Source organism: Chinchilla lanigera, unplaced genomic scaffold, assembly GCF_000276665.1.
Source record: "Chinchilla lanigera isolate Chin_1 unplaced genomic scaffold, ChiLan1.0 scaffold00013, whole genome shotgun sequence".
Lineage (NCBI taxonomy): Eukaryota > Metazoa > Chordata > Mammalia > Rodentia > Chinchillidae > Chinchilla > Chinchilla lanigera.
This window is the reverse complement of record NW_004955414.1, coordinates 23,286,747-23,313,670: the sequence shown is the minus strand read 5'-3', so window position 1 is coordinate 23,313,670 and position 26,924 is coordinate 23,286,747. Positions and strand designations below refer to the sequence as shown.

The following is a 26,924-nucleotide window of genomic DNA, read 5'->3' as shown; positions in this document are numbered from 1 at the left end:
CAGGAACCAAACTCACGACTTTGCACTTGCCAGGCAGGCACTTTGCCGCTAAGTTAAATCCCCAGCCCCCTAATGATCACTTTCAAAAGAATGTAAGTATGTATGTGGTAGACAATAGGGTTATACAAAACTATTTTGGTTCCCCTTCACTTGAGCTCTTAGTAGGATCCAGCTCTGCCCCTTCAAGTTACACATGGCCATGACATTCTCTGACATCTCACTTCTGGAAGAAAGTCTAAAAGCCAACAGGCAATTCCCCATATCTTGCTCTCTGACAATGGTGGAGATTAAATCTGCCCATGTCCCAGAGTAAAGATGACAGAGTCCGAAGCTCACCATGGATCTGGGGGAAATTTATGGTGTGAGCAAGAAATGAACCTTTGTATTCCAAACTACTGACATTTAGGGCTTTTTGTTATTACAGCACAATGTAGCATACTTCACTTACATAATTTTTTATGCTCTAAAATTCAGAAATATCAACATATTGCCAGATGTGGTGGCATACACCTGTAATCGCGGCATTCGGGAGGCTGAAGCAGGAGGACCACTGTGAGTTCAAGGTCAGTCTGGGCTACAAAGTGAGCTCCAGGCCAGCCTGAACTGCATAGCAAGACCCTGTCTCAAAAAGACACACACAAAAAATCAACATACAAGATAAACTTTTACAGAATACTCTTTTACCATGTTAATGGGGCTCTTTGACCTCAGATGAGATATCTGGTGATAGTCACAAGTGAATTGTGAATTTTAAAAATACTGTATTAAAACAATTTACAAGTTGGGAAATGTGCTCTAAAACCTTGCATTTATAAAATGAAATCTGTGTGTTAGCTCATTTGCTCCCACTTCAGACCTGAAGATACGAGCCTTCACTTCTTCAACATCCCCAAATGCTCTATAACTGCTCTAAAATGGTATAATTATTCAAAAAGTAGCTCTCATAATGATAGAAATAATTTGTTAGAATAAATGTAAAAACTTGAATAAATTTACTTCATTAAATGTGCCAGTGAGATAAGAAATTCGTAAATCAATACAGCTTTTACATGATTGCTTATACATATATATGTACTACATCAACACATTAATGTTATGAGTACATACTTTTCTATTTGGGATTATACTGGGGCATATATGCTTTGCATAGTTAAAAGGAAAAGTAAAGGTAGAAACCTTAATAAAAGAAAAGGGAAGCATGAGAAAAGAATGGAGAAATTTGAAAAAGAACCAAATAAACACCACAATAAAGAATGTAGCCAAATTAAAGTAGACAGGTCAAATAGCAGACAAGAGAGTTATTGGAGAGGAATACGGACATAAAGAGTTCACCCAGGGTGCCACAGAGAGAGGAACAAGTGGAAAATAGAAGAGTTAGGAGACTACAAAGAGGGAATGATAACGCCCAACATAACTCTTCAGAAGTTCCAGAATAATACAGAGGAAGAAGCAGAGGCAACAATGAAGAAAAAAAATGACTTTGGGTTTTTCAGAAAGGAACAACTGAGTCCTCTCACAATGAGACTCTCATACTGAGTCTAAGAAGAATATATTTTTAAAAAATTCACCCTAGAAACAACATAGTGAAACTGAAGAATAGAAGGTAGAAGAAACTTCAAAGCAATCAGAAATAGAAGACAGATCCAGTTAGACTGTCACCAACCTTTCCATTAGCAGTAAGTTCCAATGACCACAAAATAATTACAAGTAGCTATCTACCTATAAGCCTGTATGAAGTAAACTATACTTCAAGATTAAGAATATTTAAACACATTTTAGATGATGATTAATAAAAGTTATTACTGAAAGAATTATTATTACAGAAAGAATTTTAAGGAAGCAAGAAAAAGCACTAAGCTAAAGGATTGAGGACAGGGATGGAAGAACTATGATGAGAGAAGTTGTTGGCCAAACAGAACGAATGCCCCCATATTGGTGAGCATTCCAGTTACTAGGATCAAATATCTGACACCCAAAATGCAAGAAGGGAGGCTATATTTTTGCTCATGGTCTCAGGAGATTCAGTCCATGGTCAGCTGGCTCCAAGGCAAGAACATTACCGTGGACAGCATGGTGAAAACCAAAGTGTTTAGTTCATGGCAGCCAAGGAGCAGAGCAGTGGATCAGCACCAAAAAGGAAGGGACCAGGGACCAGACAGAGACCCCCAAGGTCAACCCTCCATGACTTATCCAGACACATCATGCTTTATGAATTCCTTAGGTAACTCGCAAGCCCATCAACTTGACAGTTAAGCTTAATACTCATCACAGCTTTCAACTAAAAAATAATAGTAATTTGAAATTAAGATGTTAGAATACTAACAAACAAAATACTAACAAAAACAATGCAGAAGATGGGCCAGTGATAGGAATTAAAGCATTCTTTGACAATCAGGTATTATTAAAAAGGAAGACAAATATTATTCTTTAAAGAGATTAGCTTTAGTTTTCATTTTACAGATGCATGTTAAAAAATATAAAGATGAAAGAATAGAGATAAATATTTAGCTTTCTAACCAGATTTAAAAATAAAAACTTGATCAGTGCCTCAGAAGCTGAGGCAAAAAACAAAACCAAAAAAGTTAAAATGAAAAAATTGGAGAAATATAAATATATATGTATATGTGTATATATACCAATAGTGATAGTAATTACAAATACATTGACCTTGCCTGTAGTATTCTCAAAATTTGGACAACGGACAATAGAAATATAGTTATTTCATGTTGTCAGAAGAGAATTATGAACCGGGTGTGGTGGCACATGTCTGCAATCCCAGCACTCTGGGAGGATGAGGCAGGAAGATCACAAGCTTGAGCCCAACCTGAGAAACTTAGTGACGTAATGAGACCCTGTTTCACTACATACACACACACATACATATATACATACATACAAACATCCATATATAGAAATAGTTGCAGAAGTAGCTCAGTGCAAAGGTCTTAGGATTCAATCCCCAGTATTATGGGGGAAAAAAACCAAAAACGCATGACTCAAATGACTAAAATATGACATGCTTGAAAAAGATAAAACCAAGAATTCCACATACTAGTATGGCTGAGAATATATGCTCAGTGATGCAGTTCTTGTCATGCATGTAGGAGACTTTGGTTTCAATCCTTAGCACTGCTCAAAAAAAAGAAACAAAAAACAAAGAACAAAAGATTCCCAGAATTCCAGAAAAATTTCATTTACTGGAATAGGTACTTTCATAAAAAGGCTAAAAACAGTGACAAACAAGCAATTACTAGGTAAAATAATGAATAAAAAATCATCTGTATACTCCTATAAAGAAATTAAATTGACAGAAAATTTCAGGCTAAAATGATTTTACAATTCATTCCATTGAACATTCAGCAACTAAATAATTCTAGTGTAACAAACTATTTTGTGAAATATATTTTAAAAAGAGAGAATGTTCCCTAGCTTCCTTTATAAGGAGAATCTACCAGTAAAACTTTCAGATCAGAGTGTGAATGCTCTACTACTTCTCTCCTCCCCACCAAACTGTGCAATTTAGGGATCTGTCCACCACAAAAAAATTACAAGCTATCTCACTGAGAAAATTAAATATATAAACCCTAAACAAAAGGATACAAAACTAAACCCCACATGTGCTAAAAAAAAAAAAAAAAAAAAAAAAAAGATAACACACCATGATCATCTGTCTTGGGAAGTGACAGATCAACAGATCCCAAGAGCAAATAAAAATACAGCGATGACCTATCAGAACAAAGAGGGACATACAGAGATCAATGCCCCCCCATTAGAGAGCACATTTTGTTAAAGCACATAGAAAGCATTTTTTCAAAACTGACTGTATATCATGACATACAGGAAGGTACAACAAAAATCAAGAACTATTAAGCCTTGCTATAGTTTGAATGTGTCCTCCATGGTCATGTGTCAGCAACTTAATTCCAATTCAACAGTGTGGAGAGGTGGGACTTTAAATCATACACTAGAGACAATTAGGTGGATTAATGCCTTTATCCTGGGAAGAGTTTAGTTATCACAAGAGAGGGGTTTTAATAAAAGGATGAGCTCTACCCTGACCCCTTCTCCCTCTCAATCATACGCTATCACCGTTCTGCCTTCTGCCATCAGACAACGTATCAAGAAAGCCCCTGTCAGATGCCACTACCTGGTATTGGAGTTCTCAGCCTCCAGAACTGTGAAAAGCAATTCTTTCATTATAAATTACGCAGCACAAAATGGACTGAACTATTATAGCAGCACAAAATGGACTGAACTATTCCTTTCTTCATATTTCTGCAGGGAAGAAAGAGAGAAGCGTCCTTCGTAGACTCTACCCTCTCTCCTTGCACTCAACTCAAGTTTTCCCTATAAGAGGAAGTCTCCTGACTAGAGAGTTGAAAGAATGAATTCTTTCTCTGCTCAGCTGCTCACCTTCTACATCTGAGCTACAATGATGTAGCCACTGTCTTTGGAGGAAGCTTTCTTTCTTTTTTTTGATAATTTAAATCTGAATTTATGTTTGGAAATAAATATGCAAATTCCAAAACTTTTACAAAATTGTCACATAAAAACCCATCTGATGATATCATTCCATGCTACATTTACTTAGGAAAAGTTAATAGATCTTATCAAAACAAATAGTTGTCAATTATAAATGTAAATTCCTTTCTTTGAGCCAGAAGGAAGTTCACATGAAATGTCAGACTGAAAGTTTGGGAAGCACACAGGTGCAGTCAGCCATGGCTGAGCACCTCCATGAGCCAGGAAGCTTGGAGCTTGGTCTCCCTGGGTGGGGCTGAGCTCCAGCCTGCAGTTTCCCCATAGGCACAAGAGGGGCTCTGACTGGACACTTCTAAAGCCCAATGTTCTGTGGTCCTTTATTTTAGGTAACAGTACAAAAATGTTACCACTATTTTTCCTCTGGTTGTAAACTTCAACACAATATAGCATGCTTACCAATTATTGGGGGAAGCTTTCCGAAACCCTCTACAAAATGGGAGTTTGTAGCATGGGGTTATGCTCAATTTGGGGTGTATGTACAGGATGGGTGGTATTTATGACCCTAATTATAGATTTAGGTAAAGCCAACTTCTCAAGTTAATAATGTAATAGACCTGATATTTTGATCTCTGTATGATCCTTTGTCTATTCTTCCAATTTTTAAAGTGAGCAAGGAAATAAAGGGAAGTTATTGACTGATCACTGCAGTGGATATAATGATGGTCCCCCAAAGATATCAATATCCTAACACTAGAACCTGTTGGTGTGTTATTTGATATGGTAAAGGGGATTTTACAGATGAGACTGAGGTTTAGGTTGCTGAGATGGGGAGGTTACCTTAATCATATGAGTTCTTAGGTCAGAAGATGAAGGCAGAACAATAGGTCAGAAAGATGCAACTTTGAGAGGACTCAGCCTTCTACTGCTGGCTCTGAAAATGGAGGGATGGGACCAAGAGCCAAGGAATGCTCAAGTGCTCTTGACAGCTAGAGGGCAGATAGTAGACTAGTTATACAGAAAAAACATGCTAAGAACACTCACACATACAAAAAACATATATGTATACATACATAGTTTTTAAAGGAATTGAAGTGGGAGGAACCTTTGGAGCTCAAAATCTCAAGGATAAAAACATATGAACTGCCAATTCCCTGATGGTCTAAGATCTGAGCTTTACTGAGCCACTTGAGAGAGGCAGGAAACAAATCTTAAATCCTCAGTGAAGGGAGAGAGAAGACCTCTACATAAACTTTTCATAGGAGTTTCTCATAATGTGGTAAGATCAAGTAGATCAAAAAAAATCAGTAAGGCTAGTGAAGACACAATCAACAAGTTGGGTATAACTGGCAAATATAAAACCCTGTGCCTAACTGTAAAAATGCACACACCTCATGAGCACCCACAGAACATGAATGTAGAATGTTCTAGTTTAGTCCATGGATCAAGAATTAAAAAAATCACAGAGTCACTGTCAGCAAGCACTTTAATCATAACAAGTAAGTTAGAAGTCAATTTAAAATATATATCACTGGTTGATTCCTGAAGTTGGGTTTTGAAAGAGAAGAGATATATCAAAGAAAGTAGAAAAAAGATGACCTGGTATCAGAGATATTAAATATACATACATGAAGTATAGATCTATAATGCATGGATATCAATACATGAATTATTTATAGAATAAGACATACACATACACAAGGTAGAACTTGCATAACAAAGCAAAAGCAAGTTCTCTGAAAGCTATAATAAAAAAGACCATCATCTCAGGCTGGGTGAGATGCCACACTTTGGGAGACTGAGGCAGAAGGGTCATAAATTTGAGGCCAATCTGGGCTACGTAGCAAGTTCAGTTCCAGCCTTGACTACTTAGTGAGATCCTATCTCAAAAAAAAAAACCAACAAAAGAGAAAAGTCATCTCTGATAAAATTGATTAAAATTAGAGAGAAGAATAAAAACTGAGATATAACAAGTATAGTAAATCTTAAAATGGAATGGCCGACAAAATGCTAACAAAATTTAAATCCTCAGTAAAATGTACATATTCCTAGAAAAATATAACTTGCCCAGAATCAAGTAAGAATAGATTAATGCCTGACTATCCATAACCATTAAAAAAGAAAGAAAATCCTCCAACTAGAAAACAGATCCACATGGTTTTGCAGGTAAGTTCCTATGCTCTAGCAAGTATTTAAGGAATAAATAATTCCAGTCATATCCAAACTCTCGCAGAACAGAAGCAAGGCCATAATCCCCTCATGACTCTCTCAGCCTAAATCTTGAATGGGAAACAGACAAGTTTAGGCTCTGGTGCTATTGACTGATTAACTGCTCTCTGTCGGTTCCCCTCAGAGAAGTAGCGGATAAGATCAGGTACAGACTATTCAGGGTGTCCAGAGCATAGACACATCCATCACCATCCATTAACACCATAGCTGCCCAGTCATGGGCCTAAGTGAATTATCTCAGACTGGACCAGAATCATTTCTGTTCCCACACAACTTTCTTTTTTTTTTTTTTTTAAACCCAGGCACTAATCATAGCAGAGAGGCCCAGCAGACAGGGCAAACTCTTTTTTAACTGTCATAAAACAGGCTCCTTTTAACTATTCCTTATCACTGAGAACAGCTTGTAGATAACTGCATAAACAACCTCCTGCCACAAGGAGGAATAAGAGGTCCTCTATGTCCTGACCACAAGGCTCCCTGGTTCTATGCCAGAAGTAGCCTGAAAGAAAAGCCACCAAGCCTGGCAGCCTACAAATTAAGCCCTATGTAAAATTAAAGCCCTATGTAAAAGCCCTATGTAAAATCCATGGCAGTTGCTCTGTGCCATCCAGAGGGATATAATTAAGAAATATATAGTTCAATTTCAGCTGTCAATAGTGTAATTCAATTGCAGTGCTAATTGTAGACAGAATTACAGAGGCTAATGAGGAAAAAGATTAGATCAAAGATTAACATCCTGTGGGAAGCTATAACAATAGTCTTTTGTATTAGCAACAAATCGTTATTGACACTGGTTCTAGGGTCTTTAAGAGCCACCTCTTCTCAACCTTCTGATCTAAAATTTGAGGGGTATAATCAAATACAGTCACACCTGGAACACACCCACTCATGTTTCAAGAACTCAAGTTTACAAGAGGGTTATATGACAACCCTGCTTACAAAGCATCTACACTTATAAGAACTGATATTTATCTCTCACCTGCCCCAAGCCTCTGAATACCTTGAGATGAGGGTGATTACACTGTGGCTCTGGAGGTGGCGGGCATTTGCCACCTGTGCACAAGGATGTACTCTCAAGGGTACTTCTGGCCTGTTCACATATAGGGCTGATACTCATCTTCCCTGTTCCCACTAACTGGGGGAGGGGGAAACTTTTTTGGTTTCAAAAGTGAACTACATAAACATTAATATATGCCCAAGCAAAGGACAATTTTGGGGGGAAAAGTAACGTCATAATACAGAGTAATTATAAAGGGAAGTTCCTTGATATGTAATGATTATTAATAATCATCACAGAAAGAACTGTATATATTTTAGCAGGTATTCGTGATGTTCTGTGTAAGTAGCTACTATTTGATGAGTACAGGGAGCCCATAAAAATTTCACTGATACAAGTGGTAATTCCATTTTTTAAGCATGATAAAATACAGTCCCTGGGTTCGTGTTTGGGTCTTTCGTGTGTTTTGGTAGTGATGCCTGATATCATTCAACCTCAGTTAATCAGAAAATATACAAAGAGAGAGGAAGATTTAAATGTTCACCCAAGAAATATCATTTCTATAGGATCTGTGGTCTTACAATATAATAACACAGTTTTCAAACTTTCTTTTAGCTGTGCCACTGTTACAGCAAAGGAACGCTTACTTAGAAAAAATACTGTGTAATGAGATGAGATGAGAACATAATCGCTCTGGCTAGGGGGTTGTAAGAAAGAATTTAACAGCATCATCTTCTTTTCTCTATATAATCCACACAGCAACAAGAAACCAACCTAGAAGTAAAACAACTATAAAAGAGTCAGAGGGCCCTGAATTCAAATCTTGGTTCTTCCATTTACTATGACTTTGGGTAGTAAAAATACTATTAACACTAATATCAACAAATAAAAACAGAACAATTGAGCACTTGCTTAGCGCCAGGCATTATTCTAAGTGCCTTATTTGCGTTAATTTAATTCTACCAATAATATGAGATAGTTACTACTATTACCACTATTTTATCTACAAAGAAACTACTTCTCAGGAGAATTAAGTAATTTGTCCCAAAAAAAAAAAAAAAAAAAAAGTAATTTGTCCAAAGATCATCCAAGCCCCAAAAGGTGTAGATTACATTAATAACCAGAAAAATTCTTAACCTCTTCAGTCATCTTAAAAAATGAAAACAGCATTAATAATCTTGAAGAAAAATGTCCTCAAGAGCTCAATAATTATTATTATTCTTTTCATCAAGAATAGCATAGAATGCATACCCTCCAGATACTAATAACCTCAGTGTTGAACTATCTGTCAGACAGCTCCTGTCAAATGTTTGTATGGGTTCATTACAACTCAGGAGATGGTTCACAGGACATACAAACTTCTAGATCCTCAAAAAGTCATTAGTGATTTTATATTCCAAAAGAATCTACTAAACAAAGGCATAAATAGAAAAAAATAATAAACAAAGTTCAATATTCAGCCAGATAAAGTCTAAAAAAATCTGCCTCCTAATCAATGAGATTTTATTCACAAAAGTAACTAAAACATACATATGACAAATACTAATTAAACACCTATTTTACACTGTAGATGAACCAAGGTACTGTTTATACAGTGGCAGTGATAGTGTCCTTGTGGAGCTTACATTCAGGTGCAGGAGGCAGACAATAAACACGGAGACCAACATGAAAATAGTAACATTCCCTCTTGACGCTTTCTTCTCAATATCATCAGAGACCATAACCTAGAACAGGACATCCCAATCTGTGGAGACTCTACAAAGTAGGATATTACTCTCAAGGGTGCTTCTATTCATGAAGAAATTAAGAGCCCAAGAGACGAGAGCTAGACTGTGTTATGGTGCCACCCATAATGTGATGAAGCTGTGAGACACAGACAATCTCTCTTTCTCCAGGCTCTAATACCCAGAACTCTCCATGAGTCAGATCTATTTCTGCAATGGGAAGGAAAAGCAAATTCCTATAAATGGGCAGTGTCAGGTATCCTGAGTTCTCGTGTGATGCAGACACACTCATCCCCTACCTTCCTTCCCCATCTCCTCCAGGCACTGCTCACACAATAGGGAGCTAAGTCTTGACTACATGTACTCTCTGTGGAAAGAAGGCCACTCTGAACGGTACCAGGTAAAAAAAAGGAGACCGAGGAGCTTTTGGAAAGACTTTCAATAAAAGACTTGTTATAACCAATTCAACATTCCAGTTCCCATCAAGGAATTAATCAGCTAGAAAAGCCAACTGGTTGTTCTTTCCAATGAGGCACAATCTTTTGGGTGTCCTTTCTAGACAAAGTCTCCTATCAGCAAATGCAAACATTAAAACCAAGCCCTTGAGATGCATTAAAAGCAGTATGATATAAAGAACATTCCACATTAAGTGAATCAATAGAAAATTGCCTCCTGTCTCCTAAACACACTGAGTATCAGTTGGGGAAGTGAGCAGACACTGATTAGGTAGAAAAGTCTGCTCAACTTCAGGTTTCAGCTCTACCTGAATAAGTATGTGTGCTCTGAAAAATTTACAACAGAATCAATCTCACTGCACCCAAACTGCCTCACAGCTAGGACCCACACTGTGATGGTGTTGTATACATGCACATGGTATATCCACACTGTTTCAGCAGAGATCCCTGAACTACCACACCAGGTACCACAGTTCTACAAGTGTGTATGTTAAAAAAAAAAAAAAAAAAAGAGAGAGATGGCCTATACCATAAAATTATTTGGAAATAAATTTCATAAAGGAGTTTTTTGTGCAAAAGGAAAATGAGACAAGTTGGTTTCTATGTTGTATAGAACTATATATCAAGCACTGGGTCTCCTGAGCATACCTGCAATGATCCCATCCATCTGCTCCAGGGCGGCTTCCAGTGCGTGACTAGCATCAGAAGCCATGGCTCCTCTTCCTGCTTAGTGTCCTCCTCCTATTACTGAAAATCCAAATACAGAACAAAGGAAAAATTACAGAACTGCCGCATCACGCACATAAGACCACAAAACACTTTAAATCCATTGTCATACAATGCATTTTCATGAAGAATCTTGGTTGCTTGTGGGTACTGTCTGATATCTCTTGGCCTCTTCCCCTTGACACAAGTGCTCTTTTCCACATACTTTACTTCTGTGATAAAAAGCCACCAGGGCCTTCCAGAGTCACCTGTGGCAGTGAGACGCAGTTGTTACACCTCTCCATGCTGAAAGTCCCGGGCTCCAGAAGCTCCAGTCAGCACTGGGAGACACTATACTGCCTCACAGCTGCATCTGCCCACACCTGCAATGTTTTCCTTGGGTGGCTGTGACCCTGGTGGAGAAGCCTCACCTGCCACCTTCAATTCTCCAAATGGGCCAGTATGCCTACCTTTCTAGGTCTCAGGCACAAGGATACGGAGAGAACACTGTCTGAGAAACACCATGCTGGCCGTCTGAGATGCAGTCTACCCAGTATCACTCAAAGCTCAGGGCCACCCTCTCAGGACTGAGGAATATCTCCAAGCACAGAGTACAACCACTTCCTAATGCCCAATTTCCCCTCCGAGGGCCCTACAACAGCCCTAACTACACATGCTAACCCTGGACCAACTACCAGTTAAACTGCCTTCTTGCAGCCTCCTCTCATTTTCCTTGCTTCAAACCTCCTCCCTGGATAGAAGAGAAGGCCTTACAACAGAGTTTGTAATCCTAAGAAAGACCTAGCTCAGGTCTATAACTCCTGGGAGCAGGCGTTTCCATTTGTTTGCTTACTCAGCAAAACCTACCAGTATGTGGAGGACCACCTGGGCATCTCTCCTTGAAAGAAGTGCATCTGGTCCTACCTTGGTGTGCTGATATGCATAGAGCTGGCTAGGGCATTTCCTTATCCCCTCAGTTGGCTTTAAGCAATGCAAATGGGTCTAGCACAATTCGACTAGTCAGTGATGCCCTGCCTACAGCTCTCAAGTAGGTGTGAACTAGGCCAAGAGACACCCCTCTGTTGGCTGAGAATAAGCCTCTAGAAAAGAGGCTATGACTTCTTAGGGCTTGAAAATTACACATCAAAACTGAAGCACTGACCCCAAAACACTAGATAGTGTCCCAGTCTGTGATATGTAGATTACTCGCTCCATATCTCTCTCTTTCTCTCTCTGCATATTGCAGAGGTGATTTCAGGCCTCCTACCTAGCCCAGCTCACAGCACTCACATACTTCCTGCCACTCTCTGTAGTCACCCATCCCTGAGCCACTCCCCTCTTCACGAATTAATAAAACCTGGGTTCAGCCCTGGGTCAAGGCCTGTGCTCCAGTTAGCCCTTGTTCTAACTGGACTCAGGGCCCCTTGGTTACCCACAACTACAAATATGCCTTAGTGTCTTTATTCTTGCCATGAGTTGCACTGGAAGTGGTAGATTGGAATTAACTTATTACAATTCTAATAACTTTCCCATAGGATTACAAATGTGGACTTTTCTGGACCACAATGAGGTCCAGAATGGCCTTCTGTACCAGTCTGCCTGACAGGCACCATTACTTTAAAGAATAGAGGCCTGGCTCCCACACTCAAGCACACTTCAGGCCCAGGAGCCAACACTAACGGTCTCTGCTAACTTTCCCTGTGAGGCTGGATCTTTGGCGTGAAGAAGGTGGGCACCACACAGTAATGGCTTTGAAGATGATGTAGATAAGGACTTCAGGTCCACAAAGAGCAATGTTGCACTGTACCAGGAAGGAGCAGTTCAATTCACAGGCATGTAGGTTGCACCCCGAGTTCGGATCCAGCTCGGCCATGTACTGTCATCTCTGAGCCTCAATTTCCTCAACCATAAAATAGGGTAACAGCATCTAACTCCCAAGATTGATATCATGATTAATGAGTTATTAAAGTTTCATGCAGAGCACTTAACTATGTTCTCTTGTACACAGTAAGTGCTTGATATATATTAGCTATTTTTGTTATGCGCTTTTAAGGAAGGAGATAACCTCAAGATCTACTTTTGACAGGACAACTAAAATGGAGCAGGGGCTGGGCATGCCTGTAATCCTAGCACTTGGGAGGCTGAGGCAGGAGGATCGTTGCGAGATCGAGACCATCCTGGGCTACAAAGTGGGCTCAAGGCCAGCCTGAACTGCATAGCAAGACCCTGTCTCAAAAACATAAAATAAATAAAATAAAGTAAAATAAAAACAATACAATACAATACAATACAATACAATACAATGGAGGAGGGGCCAGGGAGGGGCAACCCAGATATAATCAAGAGGATGGTCCACCTGGAGGAGGTAGACATGGCACAGAAGAGAAGTTCCCCTAATGTGGAGGCAGGTAAAGGTGGTGGTCCCAGAGATGAAGGCCAAAGAAGGCTCAGGAACAATAGGCACTGAGCTTCGAAGAGAATGAGAGCTCCATGAGGGGATCCAGGAGCCTCAAAAGCACCTCAGAGCTCTGGCAGGGGGGAAAAAGGGCTGAAACCAGGACCAGAGTATCCCAGATTGCTCCAGAGGAATCTTGGGGTCTGAAAGGAAACAAGCTTGGCTCAAGATAGAAGAAAGGTCTGAGAAAGACAGCAGAAACAAGGCAAAACCAGCAAATTCCCACTTGGTCAGCCATAAAAAACATTAAAAGTTTGAAATACTTCCCTCCAAGTTTCCCACTGTTCTTGGACAAGATTCTAAAATCTTCACTGTGACCCAGGAGAAAATTGCCGCAGTGTGGCCAGGCCAACCTCAACGCATTCTCCCCAAGGCTCTTTCTGTGTCAAAAGTACTGGTCTCCTACCTGCTCCCCACCCTGGATATTTGCAAGTTGACATCTGCCAGGCCCTCTGCCCTAAGCTCAGTCCCTGGTTCTCTGCGCAGCTGATTATTCTTATTCACCAGGTCCCAGCTCCCAAGTATCTCAGAGAGACCTTCCCTGAACACCCCTCATCTAAAGCAGCCCTTCTGAGGCACAGTAACCCGAGTAACACATTTGTTTTCTTCTTACTTGGCCACTTTCCCCATGGAGGCAAGGTGACCCTGTCTGCCTTTTTCCACCCCTTTGTTGTCAGTGCCCAGTGGAGCGACTGGCACAGAAAAGTTTATGAGTAAATGTCCACAAATTAATGGTTGGATTCATGCAGCCAACATCCCCTGAACTCCTGATGTGCTCAGCATTGGTGAATATTAATAAATTACACCTAGTCTCTGTTCCCATGGACCACACAGTCTAAGGGAGAAGATAGAAGTGTGAGCAAATAAATATGACACACTATGAGGTGTGCTGAAGAGGCAGGTACGGTATACAATTTCCTTGAGTCTTGACTGCTAAACAGGTGCTTTCTCAGAAGATGAGGACACTGCTATTGCAGGGAGAGGGGGTGGTACATAAAAGGCAGGGAAACCTGTAAGGGCAGGATGTAGTTGGTTAAGGTCAAAAAGGTGTCAAGATATACAAGAGCATCTAGCTCAAGAAGACTCAAAACCTTCCCCAGAATTCACATAAGCGAACAAAGGCAATTAAAAAGAGCAGCTTTGGGAAGCACAACCACTACCTCAGGGGTCTGGATAACAGTTCATAAAAAAAATCAAGTGGCCTCAGATGGAAACAAAGAAAGATCTTGTATTTCAGCAGACTGGGCCCATTGATAAGCTGTGGCTGGCCCCATCAGGGGCCTTAGTACCAGCGTGGAATCTGGGAGAGCATTTAAGGGTGTGAACTCCCAAGGACCCATGATATGTCTGTTCTCCTGCAACAGAAAGCCTGCAAGTGAAGAATATGGGCCCTGTGCCCAGCAATGAGTTTGTAGTTGGCAAACAGCAAGCTGGGTGGACCCGTGGGAGCTGGCCTGAAGTGAAACATGAGTCAAAGGTGCATCCTAGTCACAAGCCAGGAGGTGGGCCAGTGAGATTGGGGAACCTGTTCCGGGCCGTGCTCATGAGCTCATTCTACATCTGCTGGGTCTGAGGTGGCGGAAGGACAACTGGGTAAGAATGGGTCCCTGCCAGCCTTGTCACAGGGTCTGTGTGAGGCATCAGTGGTGTTGGGTGTGGAAAGGCCAACTATGCCACAGGTGGAAGACCGCCTGTCACCAGCTGTGGACTCAGACAATTCCGCTGGATAAGGAAAGCTACCAGGTCACTAGTTAGCTTTCTATTCTGCAGCTAATGGCTATTTTCTTCCCTCAGCACTCTGTAGGTTGGAGGTCCCAGCAGCAAACAACACACCATGGGGCAATCCCCACCCTCGAGAAACTTGGGACTAAAAAAAAACAAACAACTGTCTCTTCTAATCTTATATTTTTTATGCCAAATGTGTAGGTTTTTTTTTTAATATCAAGCAATTTTTTAATTCTTTGTGGACTCCAAATGGGTGTCCTGCAATTCAATTCGATCTTAACACTCCCTACTTCGAATCAGCAACAGATCCCACAAGTTGAGGACTCACTCCCCCAAGAATGCCCCCACTCCAGACGACAGGTGAAAGTCTGCCTTCTCACTGGCTACAAATCAGTTCTTACAATGCCCTCCTCAAATTTGATAATTTTCAGAACTCAGAAACACATTTTACTTTTGCTTACTCGTTTAACATAAAGGACACAACTCAGGGAAGGCCAAATGGAAAAGATGCGTAGGGCAAGGTATACAGGGAAGTAGAGGATACATAGGAGCTTCTGTGCCCTGTCCAGAGGCACCACCCTCCCAGTACCTCCTGTGTTCACCACCTGGGAAGTCCACCAAATTCCTTCCTTTAGGAGTTTTTATTAAGATTCTTTAATATAAGCATCACTGGTTAAATCATTGGTCTCTCAATTTTGGTGACTGAACAGTCTCTATTCCTTTTCCTGTCCCAAAGGTTAAGGATGAAGGGGTAGGGGTAGGAGTGAAAGTTCCAAGCCTCTAATGACATGGTTGCTTCCTCTGATAACCAGCCCCGTTGTCTAAGAGTCACCCCAGCAGCATACACTTAGGTATGGCTGCAGGAGGCTTATGAATAACAAAGTTGTTTCTCTCAACTCTACCCGATAGGTTTAGGAGCTCTGTGTGAGGGGAGAAAGACCAAATATATTATTTTTTAATAGATCAGATCACAAGTCTCATCTGACAACAGGCAGTGTCTTCCTTGTCTACTGATCCCCACAGGAACCTGGTATCTTCCTTAGGATCTGGGTTCACTGGAGGTGTGGGGCAAATTTACACAAAGCTCCAGAATTAATACTACCAGAGGCCTCCTAGAGAGAAGTAAGGTGAAGGAGGCAGAGAGAGCATCCAAAAGAGGGACCAACCCAAAGGGGCTAGGAAAGAGAGCCAGAATCAAGGTCAAAATGCAAAGGGACAAACACAAATCAGGGTGACCTCTAAGCAGACAGTGTGAAGAGAGACTAAACTCATTCTATCAATGACAGTGAAGATATAGCAGCCACCTAAGGGCCTGACACAGCACAGACAACAGAAAAATCAACAATGTGTTGTGCAGAGTCTAAGGAGGGGCGGCAACCAGCCTGGGAAGAATAGGAGCAGGTGCAGAAAGGGTCTTCCTCTTAATATGCTCAATGTAGTGACAGTTGTCATGTTGGACAACAGCAGGTATCATTTTCTCTGAGCACCTCACACAGCTCAGTATTTGGCCCTGATGAGCAATCATGCTTTTGATACCAAGAAATGCGCTCATCCTGGGCCACAGAGATGTTGTTTAAGAAAAAGTGTGGCCCATTTATTATGATCCTTCCCCACACTTGCAGGCCTCTGTGGATACACTGTCCTATTATGACAATGACTGAGCCTGCAGCTCTTGCTAATACAAGAGTTTATCTTCGTTTTTGCTACCAGTTGGGAAAATGATCCCACAGCCATAAAGGCAGCCAATGAGGAAGGAACAGAATATTTCACACTGCAATGAGTAGTGACGGATGTATAGCCAGATGAATTGTGCCAACAAAGGCCAATTCATCGTGATGTTGATCCGAGTGCAGGATTTGTATGTGTTCTAAAATTTAGGAAGTGAAACAAAGTTGGTTATCCATCATTCGCAAGTGATTTAGACACTACACTAATTGTTTTCATGTTTAGCAAAAGGGAATCACAAGTAGGTAGGAACATAGGCAAGAAAAATTTACTCATCCCACCACACTAAATTACAAGAATTCATTCCATTTTCTTTTCTCTTAATAAAAGCGGTTAGGGCTGAGACCGCTGTTTGGGGCAGGCTCACACATCCCCATTGGAAGAACAAATAGAGAACAGAGCTAGGAGTTCCTGGCACCCTTCCTTTCAGCATCTCCTGTGCCTTGGAAGCAGCTGAGCCAGTGCTGGGACATGACTCTCAGCAGCTGCATCGGGCAACCCTGCACAGAAGGCAAAGCCTAGAGGGGGACCCTTAGCCTACATCCCATCCTATGAACCCTGCATAGACGGCAAGGCCAGGGGAGGCACCCTCAGCCAAGAACCCTGCCACTGCCACACGACTTGGATTCATCTCACACTTTCCCATTCCCAAATGTCAACAGATGATAAAGGAACGTCACTATAGAATAAGAAGAGGAAGTCCTCCCCTATAATTTACAGGCCTCCCATAAACTACACCTGCTCTTAAATTGTTATTTTAAGAAACACTTCTTGCTATCTGTAAGCTTAGGAGACAGCCTCTTAAAAAGTCTGTAAGAGACTTGTCTCTTTGGGATGCCATTTGAATGTCAAGGAGAAAAAGGGAAATGAAGGAAATTAACGGCAGTGACTAAACTCTCAATCATATCCTATATTAACCAAGAACATAAATGGTATAGCCCGACAGACTGGAGCTAAAACCTGGGCTCTGCCACATCAAAGCTGTGGGTCTTCCCCCTCCTTTTCTTTTTCCCACTCTTTTTGCAGTGCTAGGGAATCAAAGCCAGAGCCTCACACACAGGCAGGTTCTCTGTCACTGAGATATGCCCCAGCTCTGTTTGTTTGCTCATTTGTTTGTTTGCTGAAAGTCTGTTTTTGGTTTGGGGGAGGGGGGTTGATACAAGGTCTCACCAAGTTTTCCAGGTTCAAACTTGTGACCTCCCAGCCTTGGCCCTCCCGAGTAGATGGGAATACACACATGTACCACCATGCCTGCTATGGCTTTGCGTATTTACACAATTTATTTAACTTCTCTGAGCCTCAGTTATGTCATCTATAAAATCAGTATAAAGCCAATCTTATTTTTATGGGCAAAGTAAACAAGAGAGACTTCAGGTAAACACAGCAGATTGAAGCCAAACATCTAATTAAGCTACCCACTAAAGCAATAATGGAAGAATTTATTTTGAAAAACATAAACCACAAGTACACAAAGAATGTGACAGGAGAGGACACAGGAGACACCAGGGTGACAACTACACAGTAAGCATAAAGGATGAGCCTAGGCCAAAGTTCTGGTAGAGATTTCTTCAGTAAAATGAATTTGATAGAACACCTGATGCACCTAAACATCTTATGAGATTTGCATAACTGTCAGAATTTGTCTAATTCAATGAGAAAATAGAAAACAAAGCAAATAACAAACAACACCACAGAAACCAAAACGTCAGGATAATCACACCCTAACAAGGAAACACCAAATACGATCTCAGTGAAACTGCACTGGCAGAATGGGTTAGGTGAACAGTGCTTGTGGGTCAGGGGGAAAGAACTGGCAAGAGCTGAGTTCTCACCTCAGGAACTTGTGAGTCAATAAATAATGACAACCAAAAACTCAAAGTCACAGAACATTTTTTTTAGAGAAACATGTAGAGGTAATAAAAGAATTTTAAAAGCTGTGCATGGTAGCACACGCCTATAATCCCAGCACTCAGGAGCCTAAGGCAGGTGGGGCTACATAGTGATGTTAAGGCCAGCCTGAATTACACAGCAAGACCCTGTCTCAAAAACAAACAAAACAAGAAAAGAACTAAAGTGGTTACATCTGAAGAACAATAGAGGTGCACAGGTGGGAAGACATCTTTTTAAAAATCATGTATAATTATTTGACTTTTTAAATTCTATGGCTACATAGGTGTGATAAAAATTAAAACACCTGGGGCTGGGGAGGTAACTCTTAGGTAGAACATTTGCCTGCATGTTCAAGGTCCTGGGTTTGACCCTCAATTTTTTTTCACAAAAAATTTATGGTAAAGATTTTTTTTAAGTTAAAACAATCAAAAACATTGAAAAATAACCTAGGTACAGCAACATACACTTGTAATGCCAGCTACTGAAGAGGTGGAGGCAGAAGAATGGCAAACAACGCCAGCCAAACTCAACCCAGGAGATCCTGTCTCAACAAGAAAAGAAAGAAGAACAGCGGGGATGTAGTTCAGCGCTCCCTGAGTTTAATCCCCAGTACTACACACACACACACACAAAAAATAAAGCACTAAAATAGTACTTGTGGTATGCCTAACCCAGTGCCAAAATTCAATTAAGATATGCTCCAGTCTTCTGTTTAGCTACCTTATTTGGGGCAGGTACCTGTTAGCTACTTGATAAAGGTTTAGCCAACATTTCTCACTTAATCCACACACACTCCAGTTAGGAATTACTCTGCCTACTACAGCTGAGAAAACAGATTAGGCAGTCTGCCTGAGAATGCATACCCTTCTCCCTGTTCTTCCACTTGTCTGACACAGGAACCCATTGAAGGGTTTTGAGCACATGGTGGCATGATCTGTCTTAGCTTTTAAAAGGATTATTCTGCATGCTGTTTAGAAAATGACTGAATGCAGGAAGTCAAGCCAAAACTGAAGGTAGCTTGGACCAGAATTATGGTGGTGGGTGTTTTAATTGCCAACTATATAGAGGGCAAAGCCAGTAAAGAGTTTTAGATTAAGATTTACTGAAAGACTGGAAGGGGCATAAGAGAGAAGATTGAGCACGACTACAAAGTCTTTGCCCTGAGTACCAGGGAAACAGGATCAAGAATGTGGGACATGTGGGAGTAAAATCCAGACAGTGGTTTTGAAATGTCTGTTTTACAATGCCTAAGGATGCCTAGAAAGATATACTGAGTGGCCATTTGGAAATAGAATCTGGTTGTAATGGTGGATACATGGTGTCAACTTGAGAAGTTTAAAAGTTTATCTAAGTGACTTAGCAGGGCCCAGGGTCTTCACTTTGTAAACATCCTCATCCTGTGCAAGAGGAGGGCAGGGAGATGGTATGAGTGCTATACCCACCCGAGGGGGGTAGCCTGCAGTATAAGGAAGGAAAAGAGGCTTGCCCTCCCTTTTGCTCTTGTTGCTTTTGCTGTTTTCTGCCACCTTGAACAGCTGCCCCTGTGCCATGCCACCCTGCCTTGGAGCCAAATGATTATGGAATGAAACTGCCACAAACCGTGAGCTAAATAAACCTTTTCCTCTTTAACTCTGGATATTGGGTATTTTGTCTCACCAATAAGAGAAAAGTAACCATGACACTGATGTTCAGAGAAGTCTGTGCTGGAGATCTACACTAGGGAGCTGACCACGTTAAAACTCTAGAACACGCCACCATGAAGCCATCAAGGAGGAGGGTCCCACCAAAGAGACTGCAAAACAGCTAAGAGAAGCAGGAGTGGCACCAGAGCCAAATGAAATGCTCACAAGGGAAGATGCAAGAGCAACCCATGCTGCAGAGAAAGACAAGAGAACATCAGCTCTTTAGATTCATGCTAGTGGTGATCTCATCTCTTTCATCTGCCTCACCCGTCCCCCTTGCATTACCTTGTTTTCTGGACGGTCCATTTGACAGCCAGCCAACTCACATCGCACGCCCCTGCTCTACCACCAACCTCCTTTGGCGCAGCCCCACCCAGATGCACCTACCCAAACCACTCCAGCCCTTCTCACCAAACTACAGCCCTAAGTTAAACAAGGTTTGAGGATCTCACACAGGCTTTCAACAAGTAGCAGCCGCAGGGCACTCAGTCACAAACCCAAACACCATCCCGTAACGAGTGTGAAGAACAGCATGAGACAATAAGACCTTCCTTCCAGGTGCCAGGAAGCCAGACTTCCAGCCTCTCTGTCCCAGTTTCAGAAGCAGGCAGGAGTGACATCTTCCGGAAATGGCAAGCTACTTAAGAGAAACACAACCCCAAGGCCACGAGCATGAAACACCGGAATTGGGCCCAGTCCACAAAGAGGAGCGCAGGGTCTGGCCAGGAACCCGATGAGTATGAGGTTCGGACAGTTCACACCCAGAGAGCACATCTGACCTCAGCTGGAGGAGCACTGAGAAGCTGAGGCTCTCTTCAGTACCTTGCTTTGTATTTTCAAATGCCTGCCTCACCCTTCCCTGTCTGTTCACACCTCCCATATCTGCTCTTCACATTCTGATCCCCCCCGCCTTTTCCCAGTACAAAAAGTAATTGTGGTAAGAGGTCACGACAACCCCGGTGATCAAAGCCATGGCCTTACCCAAGGCCTGCTGTCTTTGGACAGCTTGGGCAGATCTCAGAGGACAGACAATGCAGGCACATCAAGAGGGACAGGGATTCAGGGTGGGGAAGGGGAAGAAAAGCTGGAACATGTGCCTTCGGAAAGAGCGACATGCAGAGTGGGATGCTACCTCTGACCCAGGAGGATCCAGGGGTCAGAGCAGGGGGCCCCTCCACCAGTCTGCCCCTCATACTGTCAGACAGGTTTATCTGTGTCCTCTCAGGTGGAGGACTGCAGCCACTTAGAGCACTGGGAGGGAAAGAGGTGTGCTTTCCTTCTTGGAGCCTCACAGTGCAGGTCTGAGAAGTGAATGTAAATGGGGCTGTACCCCAGAGACTGAGATGTAGCCGTGACGAGCGAGCCAGGACACAAGGCACGAGCACAGCTCACTCTCAGAGCGACAACGCATCAGAATGATGGCAAATTACTTGCGCCTGGGCAATTTCCACCTGCCTGTAAACACAGCCTGCTCTGAAGTTCGCAGCAGGGCCCCTGCCTCCTAGGAGAAGCAGCAGCTTCTCTGGAAAAGACTTGGTTCTCATTATCTCATTTGTGAGGGACTTATTACAGTCATCAGCCCCATTTTACAAAGATTAGCTCTGAGGCCAGAGGAGGAGGAGGAGGAGGAGGAGGAGGAAAGCTGGGACCAGCTTTGGGAGGGACTTTTGCCTCCTCTCACCCCTTGGACTTGGACTGTGTCACCAGAGAATGGCACCGCGGAAGGGAGCAGCTGGAAGCCTCTTATTCTTCTGAGCAAAACATGCAGAAGGATGCAAGGAGCCAAGGCAAGGACCCATCTCAGCGGCGCTCACAGGGCTCTCTGCGTTCCTCCTCCCAAGTCTATGGCAGCTTGTCCCCTATGTCGCCCATGCCAGTCTCCACCCACACCCTCCCCACACTTCTCTCGGGCCCCTTTCCCTCTCCCCACCCCCTTACTTCAGATAGGGCTCTTTACCCTGTGCCCCACAGCCCGTGCTGTAGTCAACACGTGGGTCTTCACCCCAACCTCTGCGTCTCTCCAGCCACCTGCTGGCCCACCTGCGCCTGCTCTTTGGCACCTCTGCCTCTCTGGTCACCACTTATCCTCACTCTCCTCTGCCTGGGGAGCCAGGGTCAGGTGTCTCTTCTGCCTTCTGTTAGTCACACCCAAGATCTCTAAGTTCTTGTTTCTTTCCTGTCAGACTCCTGCTCAGCAAGTTCTCATGCAGCTCTCTCCAGTGAGAAATGAAACCCCTCAAATCCCCCTTTCTGCTCTTTAGATCCCTCCTTCATCCTGTGGAAGAGCTGCCCCTGGGCCACTCGTCTATCAGCACAGAAGCCCATCCTCTTCATTACACACCCTAAGTGGAGCCTGCACCTCTTTCATCCTCCTGATCCTCTCAACCCACACAAACATGAAAGCCTCCTCTATCCTAAGACTCTCCCTGTGACCCTACGCCCACGTCATGATGTCATGCTTCTCTTTGGTGCCAGAATCCAACTGCTCACCTAGCATTCCCTCTGACACCAACTGCAGTACATGCGCACTGATGCTGTCCTGTCTGCTGAGCTGCTCCCACTGTTATCTCCTGCAGAGGCTAAGCTGGGGTTAAAAAGCACTAGCTAGAGTCAGGCTAGCTTGGTAAGAACTCTGATTCTGACACTCACTATGTATCACCTCTGTGCCTCAGCTTCCTTATTGATAAAATGGGGATAGTGCTGAATTGAAAGGGTGCCTTTGAAGGTTAAGTAAGGCTGGGCAAGGTGGTGCATGCCTGTAATCCCAGCCCTCGGGAGGCTGAGGTAGCAGGATCATTGCGAGTTCAAGACCAGCCTGGGCTACAAAGTGAGCTCAAGGCAGCCTGAACTGCATAGCAAGACGCTGTCTCAAAAAGACAAAAAAACAAAACAAACAAAGAGTAAAGTAGCCGGTATGGTGGTACACACTTGTACTCCCAGCACTCATGGGGCTAAAACAGGACAACTGCGGGTTTGAGCACAGCCTAGTTAACTAAGCAACTTCGCAAGCCCCTGTCTCAAAAGAATTTTTTTAAAAGGGCTGAGGATGTAGCTCAGTGCTAAGGTATGAGTTCAAGCCCCAGCACTGGAAAGGAAAAAGAAAGAAATCACTTAGACAGCAGTCTGTCAGCATCAGCTGGTCTATTTCCTTGGTGTCTCATCAGTGAGATACTCATCTCTTTTGGCAGTTGGGACAAAGCACTCTTGGGCTCCTCCCTGAACTAAGCACTTACCTATGACCCCACCCTCACCCCAAGTCTCCATAGGTCTCTCTGCAGAGATGCCCTGCCCAGCCTGTGTTCACTGCAGGGCCTCCTTTCCCAGAGCAGTCCTAGCTTGAATCAGCACACACATCAGTGCTTATCCCAAACTGCCCCAGACCCATGATGGTATTAATAATGGTACCATTTATTAAGCACCCTGTGTGTTAAGCTGGATATATGTATGTATTTCATATCTCAGTATTCACAACTGTGATATCCAGACTTCACAAACAAGGAAACTGATGCTTGAAAAGGTTAATGAGGGGCCAGGGATATAGCTCAGAGGTATAAGTGCTGCCTGGCAAGTGCAAGGTCCTGAGTTCAATTCCCGGTACCACAAAAAAAAGAGAAAAGGTTAATGAACTTGGCCAAATCACAAATCCAGGAGTAGCAGAGATAGAATTTGAATGCAAGCAGTCTGACCCTACACTCCTCACCACTATGCAACACTTCTCACCAAGCCTGACACCTCCTACCACTTCCTGAGTCCTGGAAACTCCATCCAAGGGAGAGCATTCTCATGTCATGTGCCTTCTTCAGGGTGTCCCCCCAACATAAAGGTCCCTTCCCCTATCACTGTTCAACAAAACTTTTCAATGCCCAGACAATTCTGTGTCCTTTATGACTGCATCCTCACCACTGCCTGTCTAAATAAACCTCCACTGAGACCCACAACATGCACCTTCCTTTCCTTTTGGTCCTTGTTGCCATGGGAATATCCAATGAGAGAATACTAACATCTTCTCTCTGCAAGACTTCCTCCCATGGGGCAGTTAAGTAACTGGTGTGAATGAGGGGAAGAACTGAGCATGTAAAGATCATCCTCATCCTTCCCATTCTCCCTAAAGCCACTTGATGAAGGAGGTGGCCTTTTGCAGAGTGACACTGCTCTCATTTAAGTCTCTACTGCAAGTGGGAATGTTAATTCAGCAAACGTATGCACTGGGAACCCTATGGGCCACATTCTGTGAATACTTATATTCACTATACAATTGGTATTTTGTTCTCCCTGACTCCTGGTCCCATTTTTCATTTATTGCCAAGCTCAGAGGGCATTTGAGTAGCATGTACAGTTGCTGTGTCCAAACCAAGCAAGGCTACTATCACAGTGAAGAACAAAGCAATGGTGCTCATGGAAGTGTTGGTCTGTCTGGCACACTGGTGACCAACACACCAGCTCCGAGGGTCAGAGCACAGTGGCTAGCTAGGAGGTGCCATCACCGCCAGGGTGATGCGCCTGCATTCCACATGGTGCCCTCTGTTGCGGAGCTCTGCTCCCCACCAACTTGCTGTTGATGCTATAATTCACTTTACCATGTAGGGCAACGCCAAGCAGGCGATCTGAGAGGGCAAGTGTTTATGTCGTGGCCACCGAACAATGCCCACCAACTGAATTAATTCACTGGTGCCTGGTTTTGTAGATGAGTGTTATCAGGTGGGATGATGTGAATTAGGCCCTCGGCCACACCAGGCACATTCCAATGAGCACGTCTGACCCTACAATTCACCCTCCCAGCAGTCCTTACCTCCACCCTCTCTGCACTTTCACCCCACAGATAAGATCTTATGCACTAACAGGCCCCTGCTGGCAATGTGTCTTTTCAACCCCAGAAAAAACCCTTCAAAAGAAATCCTCAGCTGGATGTAGTGGCACACACCTGTAATCATCTCAACACTCAGGACGTTGAGGTAGGAGTTCAAGGCCAGCCTGAACTACATTTTTTTTTTAAAAAAGCAAAATAAAAAACCACAAAATCTTCATTTTCCTCCTTGCAGCAGCCAGCACACACACACACATTCAAGTTACCTCCAGGGAAGAACAAATGGATATGACATCATTTCACTGATCAGGGAAGAACAAATGGATATGACATCATTTCACTGATCAGAGTCAGATTCAGAGAAATTCTTAAATGCAACCTCAAGTTGAATACAGCCCAAACCCTTCATCTCAAAAACCACCCCTAAAAAAAAAAAGTAACAGCAAGAGGTTATTGTTGAAGCTGGCTGATGGGTATGAGGATTTATTATACTGTTCCCGCTTCCTTAGTGTATGCTGGAATTTTCTTTATAATTTAAGATTAAAAACAAAAACCTACCGAATGGAGCTCTGGGCTTCTTGGAGGGTGAGGAAGGCAGTATATGAGATTCCACCTTTCCTTCCAGCAGAACTGAGATTTAAACCTAAATTCCTGATGACTCATACGGCATTCTTTCTACAGTACCACTCAGACTCCCTGAACAGGTTCTCATACTAACCAAACTCTTCTCACCTCTTGTCTCCCCGTCATCACCTCTCAGATTGCAAAAGCTGCCTCCTCTAGTTCCTACCTCCAGCCAAATCCATTCCCCCAAATACAGGCAGGGCATGTTCCAGAGTTGGTACAGTACTCCACTGCTCCCAAACTTTCCACAGCTGGCTCCCCACTGCTTGTAAAAAAAGTCTCCGCAGCTCAGCCAAAGTCCTCCACTATGGTCCACTTTCCAGCTATACCTCTCAGCAAGCTGAGTCCCAGCCACGGTGAACCACTTCCCACCTTCCAAATCAGGAAGATCTCCCTGTCTCTGTTTTCTCTGCTTCCTCTACTGGGGATACATCCTTCCAAGTCCTACCCATTCCAGGGCCGTATCCATATGTACTACCTCCACGTGGCCTTTCCTGACATCACTATCCTCAGTCCCTGAAGATGCTGGATGACTCCATTCTCTGCTCCTGTCTTACCTGGAACTAACCTTGTTTACATTATTTCTAGGAATGAAAGTAACATTATTTCTCAATGTGTCTGAGGGCCCAGCAAAGAACTGGACACAGGTAGACAGGAAGTGTTTATCTCAGCAGAGATCAAAGGGAGAAGGGCATGTGACCTTGGTGGTTGTCCATGACAGCCTCTCAGATCTAACTTTCTCCAAATCTAAGGCCCCTCTCTTGCAGCCTGATATTCAGAGGCAAAGGCAACCCTACCACAAGGGAGACTTGGCTGTGTTTGAGTTTGGCATGAGCAGGAGACAAATGATGAATGCAAATATACTCCCAAAGGACAAACTTCCCCTGACAGATGATAAAACCAGGCCTTTCTCCTCATTCTATTATTTTACAATGCTAAGCAACAAGAAAAAGCATGCCTGAATTGGCATGTTTTTTCTATTATATTAGAGTTTTTAAGGCCTCATGCATAACTTTAGCCTGCAGAGAGCTACCTCCTACAAGCCTCTCTAGCTGCCCACAGGAGGTCAGGCCACAGAATTTGGCAGACATTAGGTAAATACTAATTGAATTAATCAAAATTTATTCAGTATTTTGAACCTTCATTTCAACATGTGTTGAATAATTTAATTTTGATTCCATGCAATGTTTTTCCTCTGGGATTAAAAAAATAAACAGATCTGGGTGCAGTGGCACACACTTACAGCTTCAGCTACTCAGGAGGCTGAGGCTAGAGTAGCTGATCACCTGGATCCAAGAGTCTGAGAATAGCCTAGGCAACACCTCAAGAACCTGTCTCAAACACAAATAAAAACACCAGAAGGAGACCAAAGAACTTCCTTAAAGTCCAGCCTGTGTGCACTGTCTTCCACAGCCTCGCTTCTGCCTCCG

At 42.9% G+C, this 26,924-nt stretch overlaps 1 protein-coding gene across 7 annotated transcripts in view; it reads right to left on the bottom strand.

Annotated features, from left to right (window-relative positions):
• Ppfibp2 (PTPRF interacting protein, binding protein 2 (liprin beta 2)) overlaps nucleotides 1-26,924 on the bottom strand; it is a 149,755-nt gene that overhangs the window by 105,134 nt on the left and 17,697 nt on the right. For all 7 annotated transcript variants that reach the window (XM_013511943.1, XM_013511945.1, XM_013511946.1 and 4 more), the window contains exon 2: nucleotides 10,533-10,631. In XM_013511943.1, coding sequence (XP_013367397.1) covers nucleotides 10,533-10,596 — 64 coding nt within the window. In that variant the 5' untranslated portion in view covers nucleotides 10,597-10,631. The remainder of the gene's footprint in view (nucleotides 1-10,532; nucleotides 10,632-26,924) is intronic.